The sequence below is a fragment of the Myotis myotis genome, unplaced genomic scaffold (assembly GCF_014108235.1).
Source record: "Myotis myotis isolate mMyoMyo1 unplaced genomic scaffold, mMyoMyo1.p scaffold_m19_p_10, whole genome shotgun sequence".
NCBI classification, from domain to species: domain Eukaryota; kingdom Metazoa; phylum Chordata; class Mammalia; order Chiroptera; family Vespertilionidae; genus Myotis; species Myotis myotis.
The window spans coordinates 76,141,591-76,167,157 of NW_023416314.1; the positions used below are offsets into that span (position 1 = coordinate 76,141,591).

The window sequence follows — 25,567 nt, forward strand, 5'->3', positions numbered from 1 at the left end:
TTTGCCATGGCTCTTAGCACCAAGCTCACAGTCCTCACGTGGCCGGGAGTCTCTGCGTGAGTTGGTTCTGGTGGCCTCCCCTGCCCTTTGCTCTAGCCACGCTGTCCTTGCTGCTCCTAGAGTTAGCCCAGCACACTGTTGCCTCAGGACCTTTGCACTGGCTGTTCCCGCTGCCTGAACTGTCCTGCCTTCCTCTCCAGGGTTTTACGTTCTGGCTCCTCATTGCTCAGCTCCCCAGGGGCCTCCCTGACCAACTCAGTCTGTCCGTGGTACCCCCTGTTTATGTTCATCAGCACCCCTTTCTTCCTCTGAAGCTATCGTGTTTTGGTGTTCATTTTCTGGCTCAGCATCTGGCGCTCTCTGTAAGAAGCCATCCCCCGAGAGCAGGGGCGTTGTCTGCTTGGTCCATGGCTCTCTCTGTGAGCGTGCCATGAGTGAATGTCTGTAGGCCCTGAGTGCCAGCCTCCATAAGGTCTTGGCTTAGGTGCTACGGAGCCTGTGATCGTGGGCAAGTCACCGCCCCGCTCTGATGCTGTGTCCTCATCTGTCAAATGGGGCAGGTGCCACCATGAGCCCTCAGGCTTCAGGGAGGACCCAGGAGAGGAAGGGGTTCCTGTGACACTGGCCCTGGGTGCTGCCCTCCGTTTAGGACCTAGAGTGCGGTCCCAAAGCTTCAGAAGGCCTTTCTGAATGCGAGTAACCAGGACACTGGGCGCTTGCGGTTTGCTGAGGTTTTCTTGGGGACGGAGGCACGTGGCCACCAGAGGGCGCCCGAGGCTTGCGGCTGGCAGGGAAGGCCCGGAGGTGTGCGGACCCCGCTAGCCCGAGCGGCTCCTGAGCGAGTGTCCAGCTGACAGGGTGTGCTGCCCGCTGGAGTTTGATATTACAAATGCCCCTTCTTTCACGAAATGATGGTGGTTCTCGGTGGTGGTTTAAAAGCAGGTGCCCCCACTTAGCCACAGGAAAACACTGGTGACTCTAGGTTGGTCCCCGAAAGGTTGGCGGGAAGGTTTAGCTCCACGAAATCCCAAATACTCTGTTGGGTGGGAGCAGGGGTCAGGATTTGGGGTTCATAGAAGAGGCTGCTGGGAAGGTGTGACAACTCCCATCCCAACACACGTGTGAACACAAGGACATATAAACACATATAAACACATGCACACACAAGCCCCTGCACACAGACATAGGCACACACCAATACACACTTGCACACACAAGCACACATACCAGTAAACACATAAGCGCATATGCGCACACACAAGCCCCAGCATATACACATGCACAGACACATGCACATATGAACATGTGCGCACACATGCCCCTGCACACATGTACACACACCCGTGCACACACACGCACTCAGAGGGGAAGTCCCAGGAACACCCACAGCACTCCATGTGTCTCACCAAAGACGACGGATGCCCCCAAGTCCCTCCCGAATTCTCAGCTCCGCCCTGGGGCTTGGGACACGGGGGGAGCCCGGGGAGCCTCCCGGGGCAGATGTCACCGGACAGTGTTCCGTGAGGACGGTGCCACACACACACATTTACCCAGGGGAATGTCTAGCTACGGCTTCCGGATCTGTGCACATTCGCTTAAAAAAAAAGGTTTCCATGAGAGGATTTTTGGTAATCACCTAGTTTTTAATACAATATTCGTATACAAAACCCCCATTTCACACAACTTCCTGTACACAGGAACACAGAAGCATCCGATGGCACGATTTTAGCACATGAGGGACATCGCCGCCTGCAGACTATGACCAGGGCTGGCAGCCGGTGTGTCTGCTTCCCTCCCGTGTTTCTCTGGGTGCTCGAGGCTTGGACCCCGTCACCCACAAGACCTGTGTACACAAGCTCTTAAAATCCTAACTGTCCAACAGTAACATTCCTGTGAGTAAAAATATAGAGAAGTGTTACCAAAATAGAAGACTTTATTAATAAAAATCTTTGGTAGTAACAGTATTTTAAATTCCTCTCAATGATACTTGGTTCACTAGTAAAAGAAATTCCTTCCACCTTTGAGCTACAGGAAAAAAACCCTTCAAATCCACCGTAGAATCGATTAAAAAAAACAAAAAAAACACAAACCCTCAATAAATATCCTAAAGCTGTGACCGAACCCTGGGAGCCGTTAGACTTCCTGAAACCACTGTCGCCCCCAGATGCCTCCGGGTGACCGCTCACTGCCTGCTGTCCTGTCGCTGGGCGTTGCCCATGAGGAAAGGGGACAGCTGTGAGGCCAGCTCCCGGCGCGGGGGTGGGGTGGGGTGGGGAGGGGAGGGGACAGGTGTGGCTCCTGACGGGACCTGCCCCCGCTGGCTCTCAGGCGTAAGCTGGACGCTCCCACGCCCTCTGGCCGACATGGCCAGGCCACCTCCCCTGACCAGAGTGCCTGCTTCTGAGCCTATAGAAAAGGTGATGGAAATCGGCTGGCTCTCCTGACCGAGAGGCAGGTGAGGTCTCAGGGAACTGGTCTCAAATGGCTCATTCCTCTCTGTTCCCCCTCCAGGTGGCACCAGATGTGCCCAGGGCCTCGGGTGCTGTTCCCACCTGTCAGGGTGCCAGGGGGATTACAGAAGGTGCTCCCCGGCGCCTCTGCTCACGGCTGCCATTGGGGGTGGGGGGGAGACGCCAGGACTGCCCTGCAAAGGCCGCCTCTGCCGCGTGCACCACCCTATCCCAGCAACCATTCTGATTAACTCCAAGAGAAAAGATAAAAAATTCCCTGCATCATGGGTTTGTGCAAAAACAAGGGGAAAAAAACAGAAACCCAGAAAAAAGATTTTAAAAAATGTTGTTCTATCAGAAGGTGGTCTTCAAGGTTTGCTGCAAACACAGGAGCCACCCGACCTGGTGGGGATGGGCCGCCTGCCCGGGAGAGGTGCCCCTTGGTCGGGCGCCGGGGCCGCTACAGGGCGCCCCCGTGGTTTTCGGGGCCGTCCGGGCCGGCCTGGGGGCTGTGGTTGCTGCAGGGCTCGCTCTTCTTCGGGCCCCGCTCCATCCACGTGTCCAGCAGCTGCTGCTTGCCCTGCTCCTCCCGCATGAACAGCTCGACCATCAGCACCTTCTCCTTGTGGATCTGCTGGCTGATGTCCTTGGGGATGTCCGGGATGACCCAGTCCACGAAGTCGCTCATGAACATGACCAGGTTCTGAAAGGACCGTCAGCGTGTGGGGGTGGAGAGGAGGACCCCGGAAAATGCTCCCCAGGTCTCCCCACCTGGCAGCACCGCCCCCTGTCACGCCCCTGCCGGTGGCCTTGGGCACCCCCTTGGAGCTCCTGGGCCTCGGTTTCCTGGAAGGTATAACTGAGGCAGGAAACCTGCCAGCAGCTCCTCCCGACATGTTTGCTAGCCTTCTTTTGAAAATTTCACAGTTAAAATTTATGATTTTTAGAGAGAAAGAGGGAGTGAGAGGGAGAAAAAGAAACACCGGTTTGTTATTCCACTTGCTCATCATTCATTGGGTGAATTCCTGTATGTGCCCTGACCTGGGGATCGAACCCACAACCTGGGGGTAGTGGGTGACGCTCTAACCGACCGAGCCACCGGCCAGGGCAGCCGGCCTGCTTGAGAATCTGAGCTCCGTCAATAGGAAACGCCTCTGGAGGAATCGAAATTCCTTGGCTGGGAGGCTTCAGAGATGATCCGCTGGGTCACGCATCACCAAATAAGACAAGCGTCAAGGCTTTAAAGCAATTAATAACATGAAAACAGCCCACAAAAGGACGGAACTCCGGCTGATGCCTCCGTGGGCACGCCCGCAGTTCCGCGGCTCGGAACCCTGCCGTCTGGACCCTGCCTGACACAGACTCTCAAACTCCTGGACGCGGGGCCCCGGCGTACCTGGAAGACGATGACGAAGGCCAGCCGTGCTGCCAGGACGGCCCAGAAGTCCTTGGAGATGTCGTACTTGTGTTCCGACCATGGGGGCTCCCGGTAGTCTTTGTACCTGCAAACGCCGGCAGGAATGGGGGGCTGCGAGAGGACCCTGGGGTTCTGCCCAGCACCACGTGGCCCCTGAGGCCACAGCCTCGGCAGGGGCAGCCCCGCCGCCCAGGGGACAGGAAGTCTCTCCATGTTGGAGGGATGGCCAGGAGCCACCGTGGGCTGGCAGAGTCCAAGGGGCTTTGCAGAAAGTTGAGGACCCGTTAAGTGTCCCTGGAGGCCCAGCTGTGGGCCCCCAGAAGGAGGTTCTGGGACCATCTGGTGAAACCCTATCTCCAAAAGAAGTCCCACCGGAAACCCCGGGAGGTCAAACCAAGTGAGCAGGGCTTCCCTGGCTGAAGTGGGTGGGGGTCCCTAAGCCTGGCTCCCCTAACCTCGACCCACGCCTGCTGTCCACAACACTCAGGCTGGGTCTGCTGAAACCCAGTCTGAAAACCACCTGCCCAGTCTTTGCAGCGGAAACTACTGGAAAGAACGACATGTTTTCTCAGCGTGGCCTGTGGAGGGGGTTAAACATACAAGTGGTGTGGCCGGGGCCTGCCTGGCAACTGCCCCAGGGGGCCCAGTGCCCAGGGGCACTCCTCTCTCTTCCAGCCACAGCCTCTTGGCTGTGACCTCCTTATCTGTGACTAATACAGTCCACCCCTCCTTCCCAGTTATCATGTTTAGACATTGCCTAATGACTTCCTGTTCGGAGAGACCAGCTCCTCACACCCCTCCCCTGAGCCTGCCTCTGTCCCTCCTTCTGCCCACCACTCTGCCAAGTGGGAGGGATGGGCACCTCATGAGCTTCCGGTCTCTCCATCCCCTTCCTCTTTCACGCAGGCCCAGAGATGCCCAGGGTGAGGACCCAGGGTTCTGTCTCCACCTAGGCCCATCCAACTGCTCCCTGAAATCCGGGGGTGCTTGGGTTTAATGGGCTGATGCCCCTCTGCATTGGAAATGCCCTCAGGAAAAATGCCCGCAGTTTCCAGGCTAGGGGGCCACAGGTGTGCTCCGTGCTGGTCACTGGAAAGCTGAGGTCCAGTGGGGGAGAGGAGGCGGGGCGGCACCGGCTCTGTGGGCACAGTAGCCCTGGCCTGGACCCCATCCAGTTACTGCCTTGCTGTGTGTCCCTGCACAATCGCCTGGCCTCTCTGGGCCTCTGCCTGGCATTCCCTCACTTATTCACATCGTGTGCCTTTACTGAACAGCTACCATGTGCCAGGCCCCGATCCAGGGAGCAGACGCAGCAGGGAACACAACCGACAGGGCTCCTCACCCACAGAGCGTTATCTCTGGAGTGAGCTGGATGGGAGGGCTAAGCTGCCAACCCCGGAGATAGGATTGGGCTGGGAACCCACAGTCTGGTGCCAGCTGCTGAGTGACACAGAAGTTGCACAACCTGAACTCTGATGGGAACAGGCAGCCCGTGTTCTCCCAGCATCAGAAGCCACACACGTGTCCTCCTTTCTGTGCTCAAGGCCTGCGGCATCGGGAGACTAGGAAATGTGTTTGGGTCACCTGGCAAACTCCTATGCATCCCTCAAAGCCCACTTACAGATCTGTCCAGATGCCACCACCTGCATTAACCTCTATGATTTTTTTTTTTTTTTTCCCTTGCGTGGCTCTCCTTAGCCACCTGCTAGCTCCCCTGGGGAGAATAACAATATTGATGTCCTCTCTGGGGATGGCTGTGAGCATTACATGAGACAAGGCCTGTTTTAATACAGGGACAAATGGTAGCCACCAGCATCACAGCTCTCAGCTCTGCTCTGCCGCCTCTCACACCCACCGCCCCAGGCTGGGCTCCGTGCTGCTCCTCCCACAGCCAGCTCCTCCAGGAAGTGGGTTGTCATGGGCGTGGCCAGGGGAGGTGTGGAGCTCACAGCACCTGCAGCCCATGATCATGGCCAAAGGATGGGGTGGACCTGGCCGAAAGCGAATTCTGGGGTGTGCAGTGGTCTGGCCCACGGTCTTCCACATCCACGGGGGTAAAAGCAGCAAGCTACTTAAAATAATGGGGCCTTCACCCTGCTCCCTGGCCTCCCACTACGTGAGCAGGACACCTGAACTAATGCATGGGCTGGGGAGCTGCCTCCTTAACCAATGCCTGTGACCTGCTTCCTGATCCTAAGACCCAAGGCTGACCCTATGACATCAGCACTGACACTCCCGAGGGGATTTCTAATGAAATGGCCTCCTACCTCCCTGCCTTCTTTCTTCAGAATCATCCTTCCTTTAAAATTCAGTTTAGACAAATAGGTCAAGCCTGAGCGTGTTCTTGGCATGAACATTCAGACAACACAAAGGTACTGGTGCTCCTGGGGCACCTGCCTGCGGTCGGACAGGCGGAGGGTTGGAGCAGGTCATCCTCTGCCTTTCCTGGGTGCATGTGCCCACCTATGTGTATGTTGAAGTATGGGCCCCTCCCTGACACAGAGCTCGCAGGGCACCATGTCGCTGCTCACTGATCACTCGCCAGCCGGGAGTGTCTGCTCCTGCAGCGCCATCAGCAGCACCTGCAGAGTCCACGAGACTCGGGCCTGGGACTGCTGACTACTGGGCAGGAGACATTCTCGCCACTGGGACTGCTGGGCCGAAGGGTACAAAGCAGGAGCTGCTGGGGGACCTCCCTGCTGCCAGAAAACCATGCCCGCACGGACGAGACAAAGGTGGGAGGCAGCACCCGAGTGGCCCTGATGGCACCCGGCAGCACCTGGATCCAGCCATGCCTGAAGCTACTCTGGACTTCCTAGTTAAAAGAACGAAGGGATCTTTTATTTCTCGCAGTACGACTGAGCTGTCCCGTGACTTGCCCCTGAAAGAATCCTGGCTTGAACCGGGTTCTCCCAGAAAGCGGGCTCTTCACTGGGAGGGGCGGGGAGGGTACCTGCAGACGTGCACCTCGTAGCCCAGGTCCAGGGGGTCGTTGGGGGCTGTGCCGTCCTGGAAGTCGCTGACGTTGAAGGAGGAGAGGGTGTGGTTGACGAAGCCGTGCATGGTCCCGTTCTTGCTGTACATGTACAGGTACACCAGGCGGGGGATGAAGTCGGACGTGAAGGAGATCACGAAGGCCTGGGCGGAACAGCAGGGTGAGCACAGGGCCCGTGGCCCTGGGCCTGCTCGTGGGACACTGCCTATGAGTTAGTGATGTGAGCAAAGGCCCAGTGAACACAGGAAGGGTTGGGGGCATTCCCGTCAGCCCCTCCGGCAGCCCAAGGAGCTGGGAACACATCACCCCTGGGTGGGAAGGCATGGGATGAATGCTGGCAGCCTCTACTAGCTGTGCGGCCTTGGGCTAGTCACCTAACGTCTCTGTGCCTCCATTTTTCTTCTGGTTACACAGGACTAACAACACCCACTGTACAATCCTCATGCCTCGTGTTTTTTTTTTTTTTATATATATTTTTTAAGATTTTAAAAATTGATTTTTAGAGAGAGAAGAGGAGGGAGAGAGAGTTTAGAGAAACATCGATGTGAGAGTGAAACATCCATCGGCCGCCTCCTGCACACCCCCTACCAGGGATGGAGCCTGCAACCCAGGCATGTGCTCTGACTGGGAATTGAACCTACAACTTTTCAGTGCCCGGGACGATGCTCAAGCAACTGAGCCACACCGGCCAGGCACTTAAAAAAAAAAAAAAGAGCAGAAAGATTGCCAATGAGGAATCTCTTTCTCAATGTCTCTCTGTCTCTGTCTCTCTCTTGTTTATTCTCAGGACTCTTGGGAGAGTGGACTCAGGGGTCAAGGTGGGCATGGTGGAGAATTTTGCTCAAGGTCGCAGGAAAAGGTTCAGGAGGATCTGTGATTCCTGCCTAAAGCTCCCCACAACGTCTCAACATGACCCAGGGACACTTCTAAAGAGGAGACGCTGCTGCCAGCCCGCGGCCTCACCCAGGTTGAAAGCAGAGGGTGCCCAGCTCCCTGGGAGGGGCGACGGGCTGCCAGCCAGCTCAGCCAGGGCCTCCCTGTGCCCGACCGCTGTCACTTACGTTGATGATGACGGCAAGTTTCCCGATGCCTCTGAGAATGTTGTACCAGATTCCTGGGGAGGCAGAAGCACAGTGTTAGAGAGCCCTTGTGCCAGGTCTCAGGGACCCGGCTGCTGGCCCAGACAGGCACCTGCTGACCCCAGAGCCTGGGCTCCTGCAGGTCCACCAGCTGCTTGTAAGCAAATCCTAACTTCTCAACGAGTGCTTCCCACCAGCTGGTCCCTCCGTCGTCCTGAACAAGCTCCCGTGAGCCTGTTTACCCACTGATTGGCTTGGACGCCGCCGTTTTTTCTACAACAACAAAGATTCAAGTCGGGTACAGCTCTTGCCCATAAGAGCCCACGGCACGGTAACTCGCGGCCAAGCTCAGAGGGTTGGTGACTAGAACTGTTACGGCAGCTCTTTCCTTCTGTCCCTGTATTTAGGGACAAGCCAGAGGTAGCACGGGGTCCTGGCTGCTGAGGCCGGGTCCCGTCCTGGGTGTAATGACCATTTCCCGTGCACCTGAGCGCAGGCGAGAAGGATCCGGCTGCCCTGGAGGAGCAGGTGTTCCCCCACGGCCTCCCTGGCAGCCTGGCCCAGGAAGGAAGTGCCTTATCTGGGGGCCCTGCCTGTTAGGGCCTCGATGCTGCGACTCCTGGGAAGGGGCCCAGTGCCTCCTAGCCCAGTGACCCTAACCCGGTCCTGTTGGGCCAGGAACCCTGTCGCTGAACCAGATCTGATTCCGGGGACAACCAGCACTTCTCGGAAAGGGTGGGAGAGGACCGCGGCCCACCCTGGCCTGTTGGTGCGACTGGCACTAGGGAAGACTGTGGAGGGTGGGGTTTCTCTACTCAGGGCGGAGGCTGCTTTGGGGCAGGAGAGCAGTGAGCACCTGGGCGCCCCTAAGGTCCCGATTTGGGGGGGCATGTTGGTGGTCTGCAAAGACATGATTCCAGGTCTGTGTGGCCCAGAAGCTAGAAACCACAGGCTTGGAGGCAGCACCCGAGGCCAGCTCTCTTACTCCCCACCGGCCTGTGAGGATTCTGTGACAGCGCCCCCTGCTGCTGGCCCTGCCTCCGGTCAGCAGTCCTGCGGCTGTGGGAGGGCCGACCCAATCCAGACACAAGTTGGTGTGGTTCCCTTTGGTCTTCCCTGAGAGCAGGAACTCGGCCCATCACGTGCTCCGTGGCCGTGTCAGCATCCTGCGTGTGCCCGTCTCCCGTTCATGCGGCCCACCTGTGGGGCCTAGGTTTGCGACCTCAGAGCTGGGGTGCTGGGGCTCAGGTAGCCTGGGGAAGGTTGCCGTCTCTGGGTCGGGGGCTCCCTTGGGAGGCAGCTGAGCTCAGCACGAGGAAACGGGTCCATGGCCGGGCTGGTGGCAGCGGGGAATGGGTGGGCCAGCAGAGCTTTCCCAAAGTTGGGAGCAAAACCTGTTTTGCAGGTGCCACAGCGACTTCACGTGGCGGCCAGTGGTCCTCGGAGTGGCCCCCACACCAGAATCGTGGGGTCCCGCTTAACAAGTGCAAAACCAGGGCCAGACCAGCCTGTCTCGCGTTGTGACTCTCCCCAGGTGCCTGGCCGAGCTCCATGGTGAGGACGGCCGCCCTGCGGATCCCCAGGCACCAGGGACCATGCTTGTGGGAAAAACCTCTGGGCTTCCTTTATGGGGGTGGGGTGGGGGGGCCGCCTTCTTCAAGGTGCCTCTGCCGTCCCAGGTGCTGAGCCCCATTTCCAGGAACAGGACAGGGCTGTGCAGCCACCCGTGACCATACGCGGTGCCCGGAGCCGAATGCCGGCGGGAGTTTGTTCCCGGAGGCTCCGCAGAAGAAGGCTGAGAGCCGGAAGCGGGTTAATCTGGTGTCAGAGGTCAGGGCTGGGAAGCTGGAGCCGGTTCCCACGCACAGGGCTGGGTCCCCTGCAGGGCCACGCCGCACCCCTCCCCCCTCTCCGTGCCCAGGCAGCGCGATGGAGGCGTCGGGCCTTTGTGGCAGAGCTTCCCGCAGCCACCCCGCCCGTGGGTGCAGGTCACAGGGGCCACTGGGGCCCTCCGTCCCCTCGGGGCCCTGCATGGATCACAGGAGGAATACAAAAGCCTCTTCAGGAAAAGGTTACAGCGAAGAAGCCCATAAATAAATCCGTGAAAGGAGGCAGATTATGCCTCCAACCAACCATACAGGAACCAGGAAGTGGGCGGTGATCCGCAAGAACGAGAGAAAAACAGAGCCAACCTCCCCCAGGCCCCGGAGACCTGCTCCAAGCCTGGCTCGCGGTGGGAACAACGGCCACAGCGGAGCGCAGAGGCCGGAGGCTGCCAGGCTCCCCCCACCCTGGTGGGTTGGCAACTTTCGGGATGTGGCTGCAGGGGGCAGCCAGGCTTTGCCAAGCAAAGGGCGCCAAAGCAAACACCGGACCGGGGCCTGCGGGCACCTGAGAATCAAAAGGAAGAGTGACAGGAGGTCACGCTCTTTACTGCCACTGGGCACGGGGTCCAGCTTTCCCAAGGACTGTCCGGTGTGTGGCGAGCAGGCCCCTGCCACCCCTGGCGAGGCCTTTGGTGCAGCACAAGCTTCTGGAGGCCACTCTCCTCGTCCCCGCACGGCTGTCAACCCTCTAGCCTCGGTTTTCCCATCTGGAAAGTGGGACCCAGGATCTTGCCACCCGACAGCTGAACCCCCAGGAGACGTTCGATGCCAGACCTGCTCCCCGGGGGTGGTCCTCGGAGCAGGCATGATGCGCTAACGGAAGCCTGCTGCCGTGTCTCCGTCTCCGGGGGGTCTGCAAGCGTCGCCTGGGTTTGGGTGGCCCACGAGCGAAGACTGGCTTCTTACATTTAACGTGTGAGATGGAAACCCAGCTGCTCTGACTCGAGGACGAGGCCTCCTGGTCCACAGGGACTGAAACACTGACTCTGGGGCCTTCACGTGCGCTGAGCTCCGACCCATGTGATGGGGGATTGGGGGGGGGAGGAGAGGGGAGGCGAGGGGGAGGCAGCATCACAGACCAGAAGGGACTCAGAGAGCCAGCCAGTTCAAGGGCCTTAACAGCTGTTTAAAATGCACACAAGCCCGGCCGGTGTGGCTCACTGGTTGAGCGTCAACCTATGAACCAGGAGGTCACTGTTCGATTCCTATATGCCCTGGATTGCGGGCTCGATTCCCAGTAGGGAGTGTGCAGGAGGCAGCCGATCAATGATTCTCTCTCATCATTGATGTTTCTATCTCTCTCTCCCTCTCCCTTCCTCTCTGAACTCAATAAAAATAAATTTAAAAAATCCCACATGGAATCCTACCGGGAAGTTGGGTAGGGAGGGCGTCTGTTCTGAGTCCTTGCTGGAGGTCTGTGATGGGGGCAAGCTAACATGTCAGAACGCAGGGGGATGGCTGCTCTACTCGAGTCCTGGCTCTGCCGTCCCTCCCTGAGGAAAGCCAAAGTGTCCAGGCTCCTCTCAAAGCCATGCCCGCAGGTCTTTCCACGGATCCCACAGCTCTAATGTGGGGTTGCATGGGAACCGGACAAAATCACCGCTAGGCGACCATGTCGGAGCCATGAAGATGGCGATTTCATACAGTTCAACCTCAGAGACCACACTTGTAATGAGGTCCACGCCATCTCAGAGGTGGATGGGGGGGGGGGTAGGTCTGGCTACCATGGGCGGGTCCATCGGCCAGCAGAGGCCAAGGCACGGCCAAGGACAGGGATGGGATGGCCCAAGAGGACAGAGGAACTCCTGGCAGGGCTGATGGAGCCCCCATATTTAGCAATATCATGTCTCGGCTGTGAAATGATAGAGTGATCCCCCAGGAAGGAAGGCCCTGGGGTGTCCTGCCACACTGCAATCCAGTCCTTCATCAGGGGGAGGGGGGCGTTTCCCCTCCTTTTCTTTCTTTCTTGTGAACACCAAATGATTAAATGATACCCTGCGTAGGAAGGCTCTTGTTAAGCAGCTAAGGTGTGCTTCCCCATTGGCCTAGCTCTGTGTTCTGGGGGTGCACACAGTGTCCGAAGTTGAGGACCATCGAAGGGACGTGCAGCCGAGGACCTGGGGCAGTGGGTGGTGAGACGCGTCCGGACTAACTCTCACGGCCAATACATCTAAGGAGTTAGGCGGTCGGCGGGTGGGGGGAGTGGGGAGCCTTGGGGTTGTACATCACCCTGCCCCCAGACCCTGAGTCTCCATGCAGGCAAGGCGAGGTGAGCAGCCTGTGGGGACCCCCTGCCTGGCCCCACTTTGCTGGCTCTGACTCTCACTTGGGCAGAGCGGGTTCCCACCCCCAAACCAGCATGCGCTCGCGCACAACCCGCCGGTGTCACTCACCGATGTCCTTGGCCCTGACGGCCACCGGCCTGCGCAGCTCAGTGACGAACTTTTTGGCATCCAGGCGGATCTCGATGATGTTATTCAGCAGCGCGAACAGCGGGGCGAGGGGGAAGGATGCCACGAACAGGGTGACGAAGCCAAACTGGATGACTGCAGAGAGAGGGAGCCATCAGCCTCCCACACGGGACGGGGTGCCCACCGCCCAGGAGCCCCGGGAGCTGACCACTGGGATTCTGGCGGGTGCCCTGCCTCCAGAGGAAGAAGGTGACCCGGGAGTGTGATTCTTGAACAATGGGCCCAGCTGGTCCATAAGTACTCATTTATCACATGTTTAATCTTGAAAAAGAATACAAAATTATCTTGAATGTAAACTGTAATTGAAAAGTAAAAAGAGAAAATCAATAATGGGAAAAAGGCCCCACGGGTATCAGGGCCCAGCCTCGGCCATCGTGCCTGGGCTAGAAGGGCCTCGCATGGGCCCTTACGCTCCCATCAGCCAGAGGTTCCTGCACTTGGGGGGCCTGCCGGCGTCTCCAAAAGCCTTGAACATCCCCTTCCATCGGGCCTCGGGGAGCCGGGCGGGGACCAGTGTGCAGGATGATGTCCCTCTGCCTCAGGCCCCTCCCTCTCCCTCCTCATCCTCATCACGGACAGGCCGCCTCTGTGGTTTCTTCGCTGGGGACACTGCAGCCAGCACAGGGCCGGCGACCCGGGGGGACAGGAAAAGGTTGCTGAGCGGAAGCGAGTGGGGCTGCTGGTTCGGGAATTGCACAACAGGACCCGGCCAAGGTGCTCGGTGCCAGGCGGTGAACAAGGAGCTGACAGGGTGTCACGGTGTGCCTGTGGCCACTGACCGCACCGTGGGTGGGGGCTCCATGTGGCCTCTGGGCCGTACGCTGGTCCGGTCTAAAGGCTCTGGGGGTGATGGGGCCCTTGGATAAGCTCAGCGTGGGGCCAGGGGCTGCTGAGGCTGAGGCTGTGGGTTCCCTGACTCGTCTTGCACTGCTGGGTCAGGAATGGGGCCAGGAGGGCAGCTGGAGCCTCGATGGGGCGGGGACGGGGGCGGGACATTCTTGGCGGGGCCTTTTCTTGCCGTGTACGGGCACCCGTGACCCGTGCTCTGGGTGCCCAGCGAGTTGGCCTCGAGGGGGAGACAGGCAGCAGGTGTGGCGGGGTGACAGTCATGGGGTGCAGAGTGCCCCCTGGATGAATGGATGAGGGAAAGGTCTGAAGACTCCTGCAGAGAGCTCCAGGGGGGGTGCCCATGGCCACCACTGACAGCTTATTTAAAAGGTGGGTTCCCTGGCCCATCCCTGGTCTGAGCCAGGCGAGGCCTGGGGCTGTGGATTTTAAAATAAACCCCCGGGCAAGCGGTGTGGGGCAGGGCGACCTCAGGCGGAGCTTCCTGCTTTATGGCGAGCCTGCCCTGCGGGCCTGTTGGCCCAGCTGGTCCATAAGTCAATCCCAGCGTCCCGGCAACATGGGGCACGGGGGAGCGGGGCGCTCCCTGGGTGGGCAGGAGGAGCCTGTCCCAGGACCTAATTTCATCAAATCCAGGGGAACATGGGACTCGACCTCCAGCCATCATAGAAATGAATGTCTGAGAAACGACCTCATCTCTTAGCCTATCAGAGGCTGCCTCTCCCCCCCCCCCCCCCGCGCCCCCTCCTGCGCCCCCGCCCCTCCTGGGGCAGGGCAGGCAGGGGAGGCCTCCTCCCACACCCCATGCTGGGTGAACAGCCCACCTGCCTCTGGTTCAGCTTGGATTTTATTCCACGAGGAAACAGAGAATGTCCTCCAAACACAACACTGTTTCCTTTTATTCCAAGCCTCCAGATTCTTTTCCTTCTGAGTCAACGGCGCGGTGCTCTTTGCACCACTGGGAAGCCGGGCGGGACTTACACGGACCAGCTGGGCCAACAGGCTCGCAGGGCAGGCTCCTCATAAAGCAGGAAGCTCCGCCCCAGGTCGCCCTGCCCCGCACCGCCTCACCTCGGCAGTTTGCCCAGGGGTTTGTTTTAAAATCCACAGCCCCGGGTCTCAGCCCGCACAGACCAGGGATGGGCCAGGGAACCCACATCTTAAACAACCTGTCCGTGGTGGCCAGGGGACACTCCCCTCTGAGGCCTCCATCGCTCATCCGTTCATTCAGCGAACACGCACTGAGCGCCCACTGTCCGCCTGGGCCTGTTCTAGGTGCAGGGGGCCTGCTAGGAAAGCTGACCATGTCAGAGGGTGATGGGAGCCGTGTGCAGGGAGCGTGGAGGGGAGCCGCTGGGCAGGGAGGGGCCGCCCCCTTTCAACACTGTGGTCAGGAAGACCCTCTGGGGTGGACACTCAGGGATAAGCCCTGGGGAAGGGAGAGGGGGAGTCGTGCCAGTATTAGGGGGAGAGCATTCCTGGCCCTGCTAGTGCAAGGGAGGTGGCCACTTGTTCTGGGTGACAGTGGGGAGGCCTGTGTGGCCAGAGCCGGGGGAGGCGAGTGGGGGGCCAGGGAGGCCCCGGGTGGTTGCCATGTGGCCACACCTGACCTCCTCCGTCTGTCCCTTGCTCCACCTGAGAGTTGCATGCCACCCTTGGGCACCCTCCCGAGTGCAGGTGGCCAGGCCTCCTGGTGAGCAAGGGCCCGCCTCCCTCCGAGCCCGCCGTGCTCACTCATCTCCATGTACTCTGGGGTGAGGCCCCCGAACGGCTCCAGCGTGAAGTCCGCCTCGTATCGCTGCTTCCTCTTCATGTGCTCGTCATGGTCGGCGGGGCTCTGGCGCTTCAGCCGCAGGTAGCGGATGAACTTCTTCATCTTCCTGAAAGCAAGGCCAGGACTCGGTCAGGTTGCCAGGAGGGCGGGCTTTGGGGGGCTGAGTCTGCACCGCCAGCCGTGCTCCGAATTCCCTGAGCCGTCATGCCACGCCCTGAGCTGTCGCACTGGCCAGGACTGCTCTGTCCATGGGCCTCTTTGCCCTTTCCCCCGAGGCCGGGGTCCTAAGGAAGCAGAGACGCAGGGAGGGCAATGGCCACCTAAAACCACGGGGAGGCCCTGAAGGTGCCGGGGGTCTGGCTGTGCCTACGCGGACCCTGGGAGGGCGGAAAGAGAAGGCAGATCATGGCGCCTTGAAGAGGGACCGGGCCATGGTTCCTGAAGGATGCTGGGTAAGCAGGCACAGCCTCCACAGGACCTGTCGGTACTCTGCATCCTCGGCCAGTCGGGGAGCAGAGTCCCCGGCCTCCTCCTCGTTCCCTGCAGGGTGGCTTCCATCCGGTCCTCCCCTTCTGTCCTCACCACCTCCCTGTCTGGCATCCCCACGCCCCCCACCCCGTCCTGGCCCAGGCCCGGCATCATCCCGCCCCCCGGCCCGCGGTACTCACGGGATGCCGATCTCGAACAGGTTGTTCTGGATGAGCTGCTTGCCCAGCATGATGATGCTGAGCTGGATGCACAGCTCCATCAGGCAGCCGCCCGGGGCGCACTGCAGGTAGAGGGAGGGCGCGTGAGATCCCGCCCCACCCCACCCCGAGGGCATGGGAGAGAGGACCGGCCGCAGGGAGGGGATCTCGGCCCTCGTGGGGTGGGCTGAACTGTGTCCTCCACAAAGCTAGGTCCACGTCCTAATCCCAGAACCTCAGAAGGGGACCTTATTTAGAAATAGGGTCTTTGCAGACGGGACCAAGTTAGAATGAGGTCACACGGGAGCACAGAGGGCTCCTGTCCAATGACTGGTGTCCTTACAAGAAGAGAACACAGACCCGAAGAGAAGGCGAGTGAAGCCGGAGGGAGGCAGAGGTCGGAGTGCTGCGTGTATATGCAAGGGAGCTCCAAGGACTGCCCGTGGCCATGGAGGCCGGGCAGAGCCCCCTCCAGCCTTTGGAAGGAGCGCAGCCCTGCTGACACCCTGGTTTTGGACATCTGGCCTCCAGAACTGCGAGGGGATCCATTTCTGTTTGTTTTTCTTTTAAATATTTTAAATGATTTCAGAGAGGAAAGGAGAGGGAGATAAACATCAATGATGAGAGAGAATCATTGATCGGCTGCCTCCTGCACACCCCCTACTGGGGATCCAGCCCATAACCGGGGCATGTGCCCTGACCAGGAATCAAACTGTGACCTCCTGGTTCATAGGTCGATGTTCAACCACTGAGCCACACCAGCCGGGCAATTTCTGTTGTTTTGAGTCTCCCATCTGTGGTATTCTGTTCGGCCCCCCGGAAGCTAGTGCGCCCGGCCTGCAGGCCGTTGGGGCAGGGACCTGGCTCAGGGAGGGAATGCACGGCCAGGCTGGGCAGCGCTGGGGCTGATCTCGGCTTCCCCTCCTCCCCCAAGGCCAGTGCCCTGTCCCTGACACTGGCTGCCTGTCCACAGACCCTGCATGGCCACGGGCACGGGCATGGGGACGGGCACGGCAGCCTGGGGTCCCTGCAGTTGGGAAGCCACACGGTGAGACAGCCAGCCACCTACTGCCCCTGTCCTTATGGGGCTTGTGTGGCCTTGGGCTGGGGGCTGGTATGATGGGTGAGAACTTAACTCATCTGAACAAAGAGAACTCAGGACACACTAGAGACCCCTGAGTACAGATGACTCCTCGTTGAGTCCCTAGCAAATCTCTTTATATTGTTACCCAAACGTTTTTCTTGCAGAGCCGTCATTTCATTAAAAAAAAAAATGATGATGGCTGTAGCTGGTTTGTCTCAGTGGATGGAGCATTAGCTCATGGACTGAAGCGTCTGGGTTTGAGTCTGGTCGAGGGCATGCACCTCAGTTGCTGGCTTGGTCCCCGGCCCTGGTCGGGGCACATGTGGGAGGCAACCAATGAATGTCTCTCTCTCACATTGATGTTTTTCTCTCTCCGTCTCTTCCCCTCCTATCCATTCTCTAAAAAAAAAAAAAAAAAAAAGATGTCTTTGCTGTATTCTATTCTACGAAGGCATGTCACCAACTTCCCCAGACATTGCAGAGTTTGACAGGGCGCCGTCCATGTGAAGGGCATGTCCAGGAAAGCCCTGGCTGGGCTTTTGGCAAACATCTCTTCCCGTGGGTGAGGCCTGTGTCGGGATGTTCAGAGGCTGGCACTCAAGGGGCTGAACCTCTAGGCTGTGCCCTGGGCAGCCAGATTGCCCTGTGCCTGATGCCCACCCCACCTTCCCCTCCACAGGCCCTTCATCAGGAAGACACTCCCCCTCATTTTCCGTCACGTGGGATTACTCTGGGGGTTGGAAATGCTGACCTGGTCCCCCGAGACCTGAACAACCCACCGGCTCAGAAGCCCAGCTTGGTCTGGGCTGGGACTCGGCGGCAGAGGACAGCGGGCGCCCTGACCAGACCCGCGGTGGCCCAGGGTCACCGGCATCGTGTTTGGGGGGAAGAGAAGTGGGCATTCTGATGTTAAAGTAAAATGAAAGGTAGCTGAGTTTCGTTTTCCCCTCATCTTAACCAAAGAGGAGAAGATCCTCGGTCTCATAGAAAAAGGGAAAAAATCGGTGTCCTTGTTGGGTTTCCCCGGCTACGAAGAGACGCTCCTTTCGGGGTGAGCCTGTATGGACACACCTCAGACTATCAGAGCCCGGCCACCACCCGGGGGAGAGGGGCTCCCACGGGAAGGAAAGAGGCTGCCCCCCAATAAGGAATCGGCCGGGTGATGAAGGACATGTGATGGGGGCACAGGAGGCTTGCGAGCTCATTACCTCTTCCATGCGGAAGGACCGGAAGATGTACACGTAGTCGCCGGGGCGCCCCACGAACCTGTAACGGTTGGAAGGCAGTTAGTGGGCAGAGTCCCAGCTTGGGGGACCCGTGGGGGAGGGGCGAGCTGAGATCCCCGAAGGCACAGCCCGGAGTGTGTTATAGAGGCCTCTCTCTGCCTGTCCCACTGGCTAAGAAATGACCGGGGGCTTTTCTGTTGGTCCAGTGTTCCTGTGACTGCCAAACCCACATGGGGCAAGAAACGTAACAGGAAACAAGTGGCTGAGGGGGGACGGAAGCGGGGAGCCCAGGAGGGGACGAAGGCCAAGCTGTCACCCACCATGGCAGGGCCCCGGGACCGCAGGGACCTTGGAGGCTGGGGTGTGGAGGTCCCTGAGGCTGCCTCTCAGCTTCCTGTGGGATGTGAGGCTGGAGGCCTGCTCCATTGTCATGTATGCTCTCAGGGGGCCTGGTCCCCTTGGCTGGGCTCTGGGACCCCAGGGTGGGAGGACCCCGAGGGTCTTGTAAATGATAGGGTGCTGAGGAGGAGCCTTTGGGAGGGTCTTGGGATCAGACCTGCCAGCCCCAGCAGGAGGGGTGGTAGGGAGTCTGGTGGAGGGGGTCACGGGCCAGGATGGCTCCAGAGGGTCCAGACACGGGCTCATCCTGCCACCAGCCTGGCACATGGAGCTGGTCAGTAGCGGCACTTCTTACACCTTCTCCCAGGGCCCTCACCCTCGAGTCATCTTGACCCACTGTGGAGGCAACTGGCGCTCGCTGCCTGGGGTCCTTAGTATCTGGGGTCCCCACTGTCCAGGGTCTCTGCTGTCTGGGGTCTCCATGGTCCAGAGTTCCTGCTGCCTGGAGTCCCTAATGTTCAGGGTCCCTGCTGCCTGGCACCCCCACAGGCACTAGAACTGGGCGGCAGTGAGAACCATCCTGACTGCTCTGTCCTGGGCCATGGTGTGCCCCGCCTGCAGACACAGGAAGGGGAGCCTCCCACGGGCCTGGCAGCAGCGAGTGGTGGAAAGGCAGTGAGTTTCAGTGGCTGAGGAGGTCCCTACCGGCCTTTGAAGAAAGCCACGTAAAAGATGGGAGTGTAGGAGTTGACGAACTTCAGCAGGAAAGCCTTGAAGATCAGCCTCTCCTCAAAGCTCTTCTCAGTCTTGGGGACCTCTGGAGGGAGCGAGATGCAGGCTGCTGAGTGGCCGGCTGACTGCTCCACGCGGTTCTCAGGGGACGGGGCCCAGAGGAGGAAAGTGACCCGCCCGAGGCCCCAGGGCAGGAGGGGCTGCCTGGCTCCGGGGTGGGCCGGGCCGCGGTCCAGGACACGAATGCTCACCGATCTTGGTGAGCCACCGGGCTACACAGCCGTAGACCTCGTCCAGCAGGATGATGACCACCAGGTTGATGATGACTGCAGTGGCCGTGACTGTGACCCGAATGTTGGACCGCACGGAGGGGGAGGAGTTCATGGCTAAGGCGGCGGCTGTGGAGATTCTGTAGATGATGACTCCAAGGACGATGGCGAAGGTGACCGCGATCTGCAGAGGAGGAGGGGCACCTTGGCTGGGCCACCTGGGTCTCCCGGACCTCCCTCTGTGCTCCCCAGCCAGCCCTCCCTCCACCCTGTCACCCACACATGCCAGGGGCTCTACGGCATTAAGTCCACAGACACGAACAAAGGACTGGTTTCTGTTGTCCAGAAGAGACTGAGCGGTCCGGCCACCAGGCCAGGCCCCCCAGCACACAAGTGGGGTTCACCAGGCTGACCACTGGGTGGGGGCTCCTCCCCTCAACCTGGTGATGAGCAGAAGCTGAGACACTCGGGTGGAGCGATGTTTAAAGGAGGCGGGTGGCGTGTGGGCGGCCCGATCTGGGGTGGGCGCTGCTGCAGGCCTGGCTGGACAGTCAGATGGGTCCCTTCTCTCAACCTCCTTGGTTCACCAACACCCTCGGGCTTGTCCCCAAGAGCTAGCCCCTCTTTTTGCCACACCCCACTGTTGGACTGGAACGTCCCACACAACTCGGGCTGGAGGTTGCCTGGGAGATGGGGGGAGGGCGGCTGGCTGGGATGACAAGGCTGTTCCGTGTGGAGCTGTCTGTCTGTCTGTCTGGATTCCGTTTCCTTTTCCTCAAAGACCCTAACTCAGCCGGGGAGACCCTGTCCTGCCCCAGGGGTGAGGCCACCTGCGAATCCCAGCCCTGAGGACACACTGCGTGCGCAGGCTCCACACTCTTCCCACTCCCTCCTGGGTGTCCGCATCCTCACACATTTACCCCCATTAGGGTGCGGAGGGCAGGCCCCAGCTCTGCTAGGAGGGTGCCGAGAGGCCCCGGGACAGTCCTGGGGCCAGGGGGTGCGCCGTGCGCCTGCAGCTTGGTTCACCCCTCGGGGGCACCGCAGCCATCAGAAGTCTCCTAGCAAAGCTCTTATTTTGAACTTTGGGCCAGTGACTTTGCTTCTGCTGCTGACTAAAGGGTGACCACACCCTGCCCAAGAAATGTCCACGGCCACACCACGCCCTGATGAAGGGGTGGCCCCATTTTGAGGTGTGGGTACTGCTCCCTGCCGGCTCTGGGAACAAGGGCTTTCCTCGGAAAATCCCTGGCTCCTGCCAAGGGGCCCCTCCCAGGGGAAGGCACCGCCCTGGCCCTGGAGTTGGCCCTCGTGCCCGCGTGTGGGGGGGCAGGCAGGCAGGCAGCCGGGCCTGCGGGGTGACTCAGCAAGGCCCCCCCTTTCCCAGCCAGAGGGCTGGCACGTCCCCATGACAGGCAAGCCCCGTGCAGCCTCCTTCCTGGGTACAGTTCCCCCTGGAAGGACAGGGCGCCGGGGTGTGGGGCTGGCTGGTGCGGCCACTCCAGTGTCTCTACACCAGGAACATGGGCACATCGTAGGTGCTCAGCCAACATTTGTTCAGTGAATGGAGCTCCTGTGGGCGGGACAAAACTTGCTGATTCATTTGACGGGGTCGCCAGTACCTCAAGGGCCAGCTCCTTCCCTACCCACCAGCCTGCCTTTGCTGGGAGTGACAGTGCGCCCATGTCCCCGTTTCCCTGCAGATAGGGGGGCTCATGTGAAGTGGTCTGACCAGTGAGATGCAAGCAGAGGTTGTGGGCAGGTCTCTGGAAAGCACCTTCAAAGAGGGGCTGCCTCCAGTGGCATGGTCTCCTTCCCCTTGGCCCTACCCCTTCCTCCCGCCTGGAGAGTGGAGGTGATACCGGGGCTGGAGCAGCCTCGTTGTGACTAAGAGGAGGCACAGGCTGGGTGAGAAGGAGGTCAGAGAGGTCAGTGTCTGGCGGCATTGTGGGGCTGCCAGACGAGCCCTGCACAGCCACCTCCTCACTTTTGGTTAGGAGGAGCTTAGACGCCCTGAAAGACCATCCAGGAAGTGACATGTAGCCAACGCCTCCTTGCTGCGGTGCAGAGGGCCCAGCCAGCCCCCCCACCCCACCACCCCGCTCTCGCTGGTCCTTCTGCAAGGACACTGCGGCTTCTCCACCAGGTGCCTCAGTCTCCTGCTTCTGCATCCCGATCCCTGTGCTGTGAGCCCCAGGGAGGCTCTGGGTAGGGACACCATCATCCTTAGGTGACCCCAGCACTAAGCCCAATGATTGCCCAGAGGGGACACTCACATGCCTTTGGGGCATGTGCTCCAGGGCCCTCAAGACCAGACTGGCCCGCTCAGAGTCCCCTGGATGGCACAACAGCCCCCAGCCCCATCGAGCTGGCTCCCGGGATTTCCTTCCATTAGCCGAGAGCCCCCTTTAGCGTGTGTAAGAGCAGGAGGGGAAACTGAGTCCTCACTCTGCCCTGCCCTTACCCCAACCTGGAAAACAAAGATAAGCTCTGGCCCCAAGTTCATATGGAACAGCGGGCTCCTGGGGCAGACGGGCCCAGTGGCGTGTGGCCCTGCCACCTGCTGGCTGGCGGCCTGGGGAGAGGGACTGGCCTCCAGGCCTCAGTTTCCTCACCAGCTGCAGGGGTGGCCTCAGGACAGGCAGGTGGTGAGGCCTGAAGAAGATGCTCCCTGTTAGGCACTCCGGCCAGCTGGGCTCAGGCTCAGCCCTCGAACCCGGGGCCCCTGGGAGCCAGGTCACAGGGTGGGGGCTGGACAAGGGGGCAGCCGTTCCTTCAGTGACCACAAGTGGCCCTGACCTCTTGGGGAAGGATGAAAGCACGGCTGGCCGGGGAGCCCCATCAGTGTGGGGGAAAACCCCCTCAGAGAGCTCAGGTGTGGCCGAGTCATTCGGGCCCACCAGCGCGTCACAGCCCCCCAGTCACCCTGAGTTGTATCACCCTGACTTCTGTCCTGTCTGTGCTTATTTAATCTCTTTAAAAACCTTCCAATTAAAAGGACAATGAGGTACCACTTCCCACCTGCCAGAATGGCTACCATCATTAGCTCAACAAGCAACAAGTGCTGGTGAGGATGTGGACAAAAGGGAACCCCAGTGCACTGCTGGTGGGGATGCAGACTGGCGCAGCCACTGTGGAAGACAGTGTGGAGTTTCCTCAAAAAATTAAAAATGGAACTGTCTTTTGACCCAGCAACCCTGCTTCTAACACGATGTCCTAACACCAATCAGAAAGAAGGCATGCGCCCCTATGTTCATAGCAGCACAATATACGATAGCTAAGATCTGGAAACAGCCCGCGTGCTCGTCAGTAGACGAGTGGATAAAGAAGCGGTGGTACGTTTACTCCATGGAACTCTGTGCAGCAGTAAAGGAGAGGGACCTCTTACCCTTTGAGACAGCACGGAGGGCCTGGAGAGATCACGCTAAGTGAAATAAGCCAGTCAGAGAAAGACAAGCATCACATGATCTCACTCACATGTGGAATCTAATGAACCAAACAAACTGACGAACAAAATAGACCCAGAGACATAGAAGCATGGGAGAGACTGATGAATCTCAGAGGAAAGGGGGTGGGGGAAGGCAAGAAAAGATTAACCGAAGAACTTATATACACATATGCATAACCATGGACACAGACAACAGTGGGTTGAAGGCCTGGGGAGGGGTGGGGGGAAGGAGGGGACCTCTGTAAGACTTTCAACAATAAAGATAAATTAAAAAAAAAATAAAAACCTCAGCTTTGTCTTAAATAATATCTGTGAGATCTGGGTCTGGCTGTCACAATGAGAGATGTGCATCGGGGACTCTGGGAAATTCTCTCACCGACCCCAGGGCATGCAGAAGGCCCCTGGGGACCACGGGGAACCTCGCTCCTTCCCATTCCAGGGGCACCATCCCACAAGCATACACGTGCCACAGTGACGGCTGACCCCGGCCCGGGTGTGGGCTCCCCGGCGTCCTCCCGCCTCGGCCTTCCGGAACTTACCATGAAGACGATGGACATCAAGTTGGTGAAGTAGGCGGGGAACCGGTCTCTCCAGGTCAGCTTCACCTTGTCAGTCTGCAACATGGAACAACGCGGGTCACCCGTGGGAACCACCCGGGCGGGGAGGTGTGCGTTGTGTATGTGTGCATGTGTGCACATATGTGCGTGTGTGTGTGCGCGTGTGTGTGCGTGAACTCAGACGACAGATACACTTAGAAACACCTTAAAAAAAAAAAAACATTTACAGTTCGAGTGGATGCAAACGTCTAGTGTTCACAGAAACAGCGGGGGTCCCGTGACCTAGGAAATGATGTCACGTCATGACAGAGGGAACTTGTTTAACATGGGTTTCCTCTGTGTGATGACAACAGCAGTAATGACAAGAGTGTCAGGCCCTTTTCTAAATCAGACCGTCAGACCCTCATCGGGGAGAAGCGTGTCTGGACCCCATTTCTTCGGCGGAAGGTCTCACGTCTGGGGCGAGAAGATCTAAGGTGCTCTGCCCTCGGCCGCCCAGACCATAATAGTTATTTTCCTTTGCAGAGCAAGTCGAAACAGGCAGCCCGCACGACACGTTCCAATGCTGCTTGCCGCGTAGCCGCAGCGGACCGTGGCGACACTTGGCGACAGGCGCCTGGAGGCTCTCTGGGTGGGGAGGAGCCCTAGGTGGAAGCCTGTCACCAACCCGGGATGTTTCAAGAACCGGGGTGGGCTTTTAAACGGGAAGCACAAGTGTTTGGACAAGGAATGCTGCCGCGGACAGGACCCGGGAGGCCCTCGCTCCGGGGCGGGTGGCATGCATGTTAACGAGAAGACGAGACCGCTGGCAGGCAGTGGTGACAAGCACAGATCACAGGCCCCCCCGCACCCCCCAGCCCTCCGTAGCCATGCAGTGACACCTCCGCACACGTCACAGCTCGCTGGGGGTGGCAGGAGGAGAGGAAGCATGAATGTGAATGTTAAAAAAAAGACAAAACCAACACAAAAGTCAGAGTTGGTTGAGGAGGACGCAATGGACTTTGGTCGTCGCAAACAGTCACGACTCGCATTGCCCCGACACAGAAAAGTACCAATTTCACCCCCGCCATGGCTGTCTTAACCCTCTGCTTCCATTTGTTTGTTGACTCTTCTGGAATATTCCGGTGCTTCTAAGGGGAGGGGGGAGGGAACAAGAGAGCACCACGGGGTGAGGTGTGACCTTGGCCCAGGCCCCCGTCACCCCCGTGGTGTGCTTGCCGCCGAGGCTGGTCCAGGTTCTGGGCGTTGCAGACCACAGGAGCTGGCAGGGACCCCGTCCTAACAGCAAGGCTGAGACCAGGGGGGAGGGGAGCGCAGACCAGGCTTCAGACCGAGACCCCAGCACGGAAGCCCGCGGGGCTCGGTAATGCCCGACTCGCCAACCGGCTGCTGTGATCCACAGGGTTCACTTATGCAGACGCCGCGCGTGCTGAGCGCCCGATGCCAACACAAAGGAGGCCACACCCAGAGCTGTAAGTTAATATAACCATTAAGGGGTGGATTGTGCTTTCCTAAGTGAATCTGGAGCCTCAGCTGCGGGGGAAACGAAAACCATAAAGGAGCCGCTGGGAGCCAATGAAATGGAGGAGAAAATAAAGGGTGTGGCCCCCCAGGGGCAAACAGGGCTTGGGGTCCCCCAACAGCCTGCAGAAATCACCCCATACCCTGTTCTCATGTGATCTGAGATCTCTGGTCAAAGCTCAGAGGGGGAGTGAGTGGGGGTCTGAGGGGCACTCCTGACACGCCCCCAGACCCGCTGTTGGGGTTGGTTGAGTCCCTCGACTTACGCAGACACGACATGTGCCACAAGCCCTTTTCCCCCTTAGGAGGGAATGTAACACCCACCCCTGCTCATGCTTAGAGGTGCCACTGTGAAGCCATGGGATGGGCTGTCCTGGGCCACCGCCGCCGAGATGCCGCACTGAGTGCATTGGCATCATGCCTCTCCCTTTAGGAGGGGAAACCGAGGCCCAGGAGGGGAAATGGAGCCGCTCAAGGCCACAGGTCGCTGCTCAGAAGGCACCGTGCAGGGGGGTGTCATACCTTCTGATCGGTCTAACTGAAGACAATCTCTCGAGCTGGGTGATGGCTCATGCCTTTGTGGTTATATTTTTGCACCCCGAGTCCCGCTCAGACTGTAGGAGTGTGTTCAAAGAGTGCACCCTCTTTGTGACTACAAGAGGACTAAGCTGGACTCTGCTGTCATGGAAACGGGCCCGAGAGGGGGCTATGGTGCACCCATTTTACCCCCTAGATGGGATGCTGGCGATTGCGACCCCCAGCCTCTCAGAACCAGAAAACTCTGCCC

The 25,567-nt window shown here is 59.2% G+C and overlaps 1 protein-coding gene across 14 annotated transcripts in view; it reads right to left on the reverse strand.

The window, feature by feature from the left end:
* Positions 1 to 1,622: 1,622 nt before the first annotated feature.
* The window catches only part of ANO1 (anoctamin 1), a 73,134-nt gene continuing 49,189 nt past the window's right edge, over positions 1,623 to 25,567 (reverse strand). For 9 of the 14 annotated variants that reach the window (XM_036326349.1, XM_036326343.1, XM_036326346.1 and 6 more), the window contains 12 exons: positions 24,312 to 24,389; positions 23,242 to 23,316; positions 19,237 to 19,438; positions 18,959 to 19,070; positions 17,897 to 17,954; positions 15,587 to 15,687; positions 14,879 to 15,024; positions 12,221 to 12,373; positions 7,924 to 7,976; positions 6,821 to 7,005; positions 3,847 to 3,952; positions 1,623 to 3,153 (listed from right to left, as the gene is read on the reverse strand). In XM_036326349.1, the coding sequence (XP_036182242.1) occupies positions 2,911 to 3,153; positions 3,847 to 3,952; positions 6,821 to 7,005; positions 7,924 to 7,976; positions 12,221 to 12,373; positions 14,879 to 15,024; positions 15,587 to 15,687; positions 17,897 to 17,954; positions 18,959 to 19,070; positions 19,237 to 19,438; positions 23,242 to 23,316; positions 24,312 to 24,389 (1,512 nt within the window). In that variant the 3' untranslated portion in view covers positions 1,623 to 2,910. The remainder of the gene's footprint in view (positions 3,154 to 3,846; positions 3,953 to 6,820; positions 7,006 to 7,923; positions 7,977 to 12,220; positions 12,374 to 14,878; positions 15,025 to 15,586; positions 15,688 to 17,896; positions 17,955 to 18,958; positions 19,071 to 19,236; positions 19,439 to 23,241; positions 23,317 to 24,311; positions 24,390 to 25,567) is intronic. The other 5 variants (XM_036326352.1, XM_036326342.1, XM_036326351.1 and 2 more) reach the window with 1 other exon arrangement.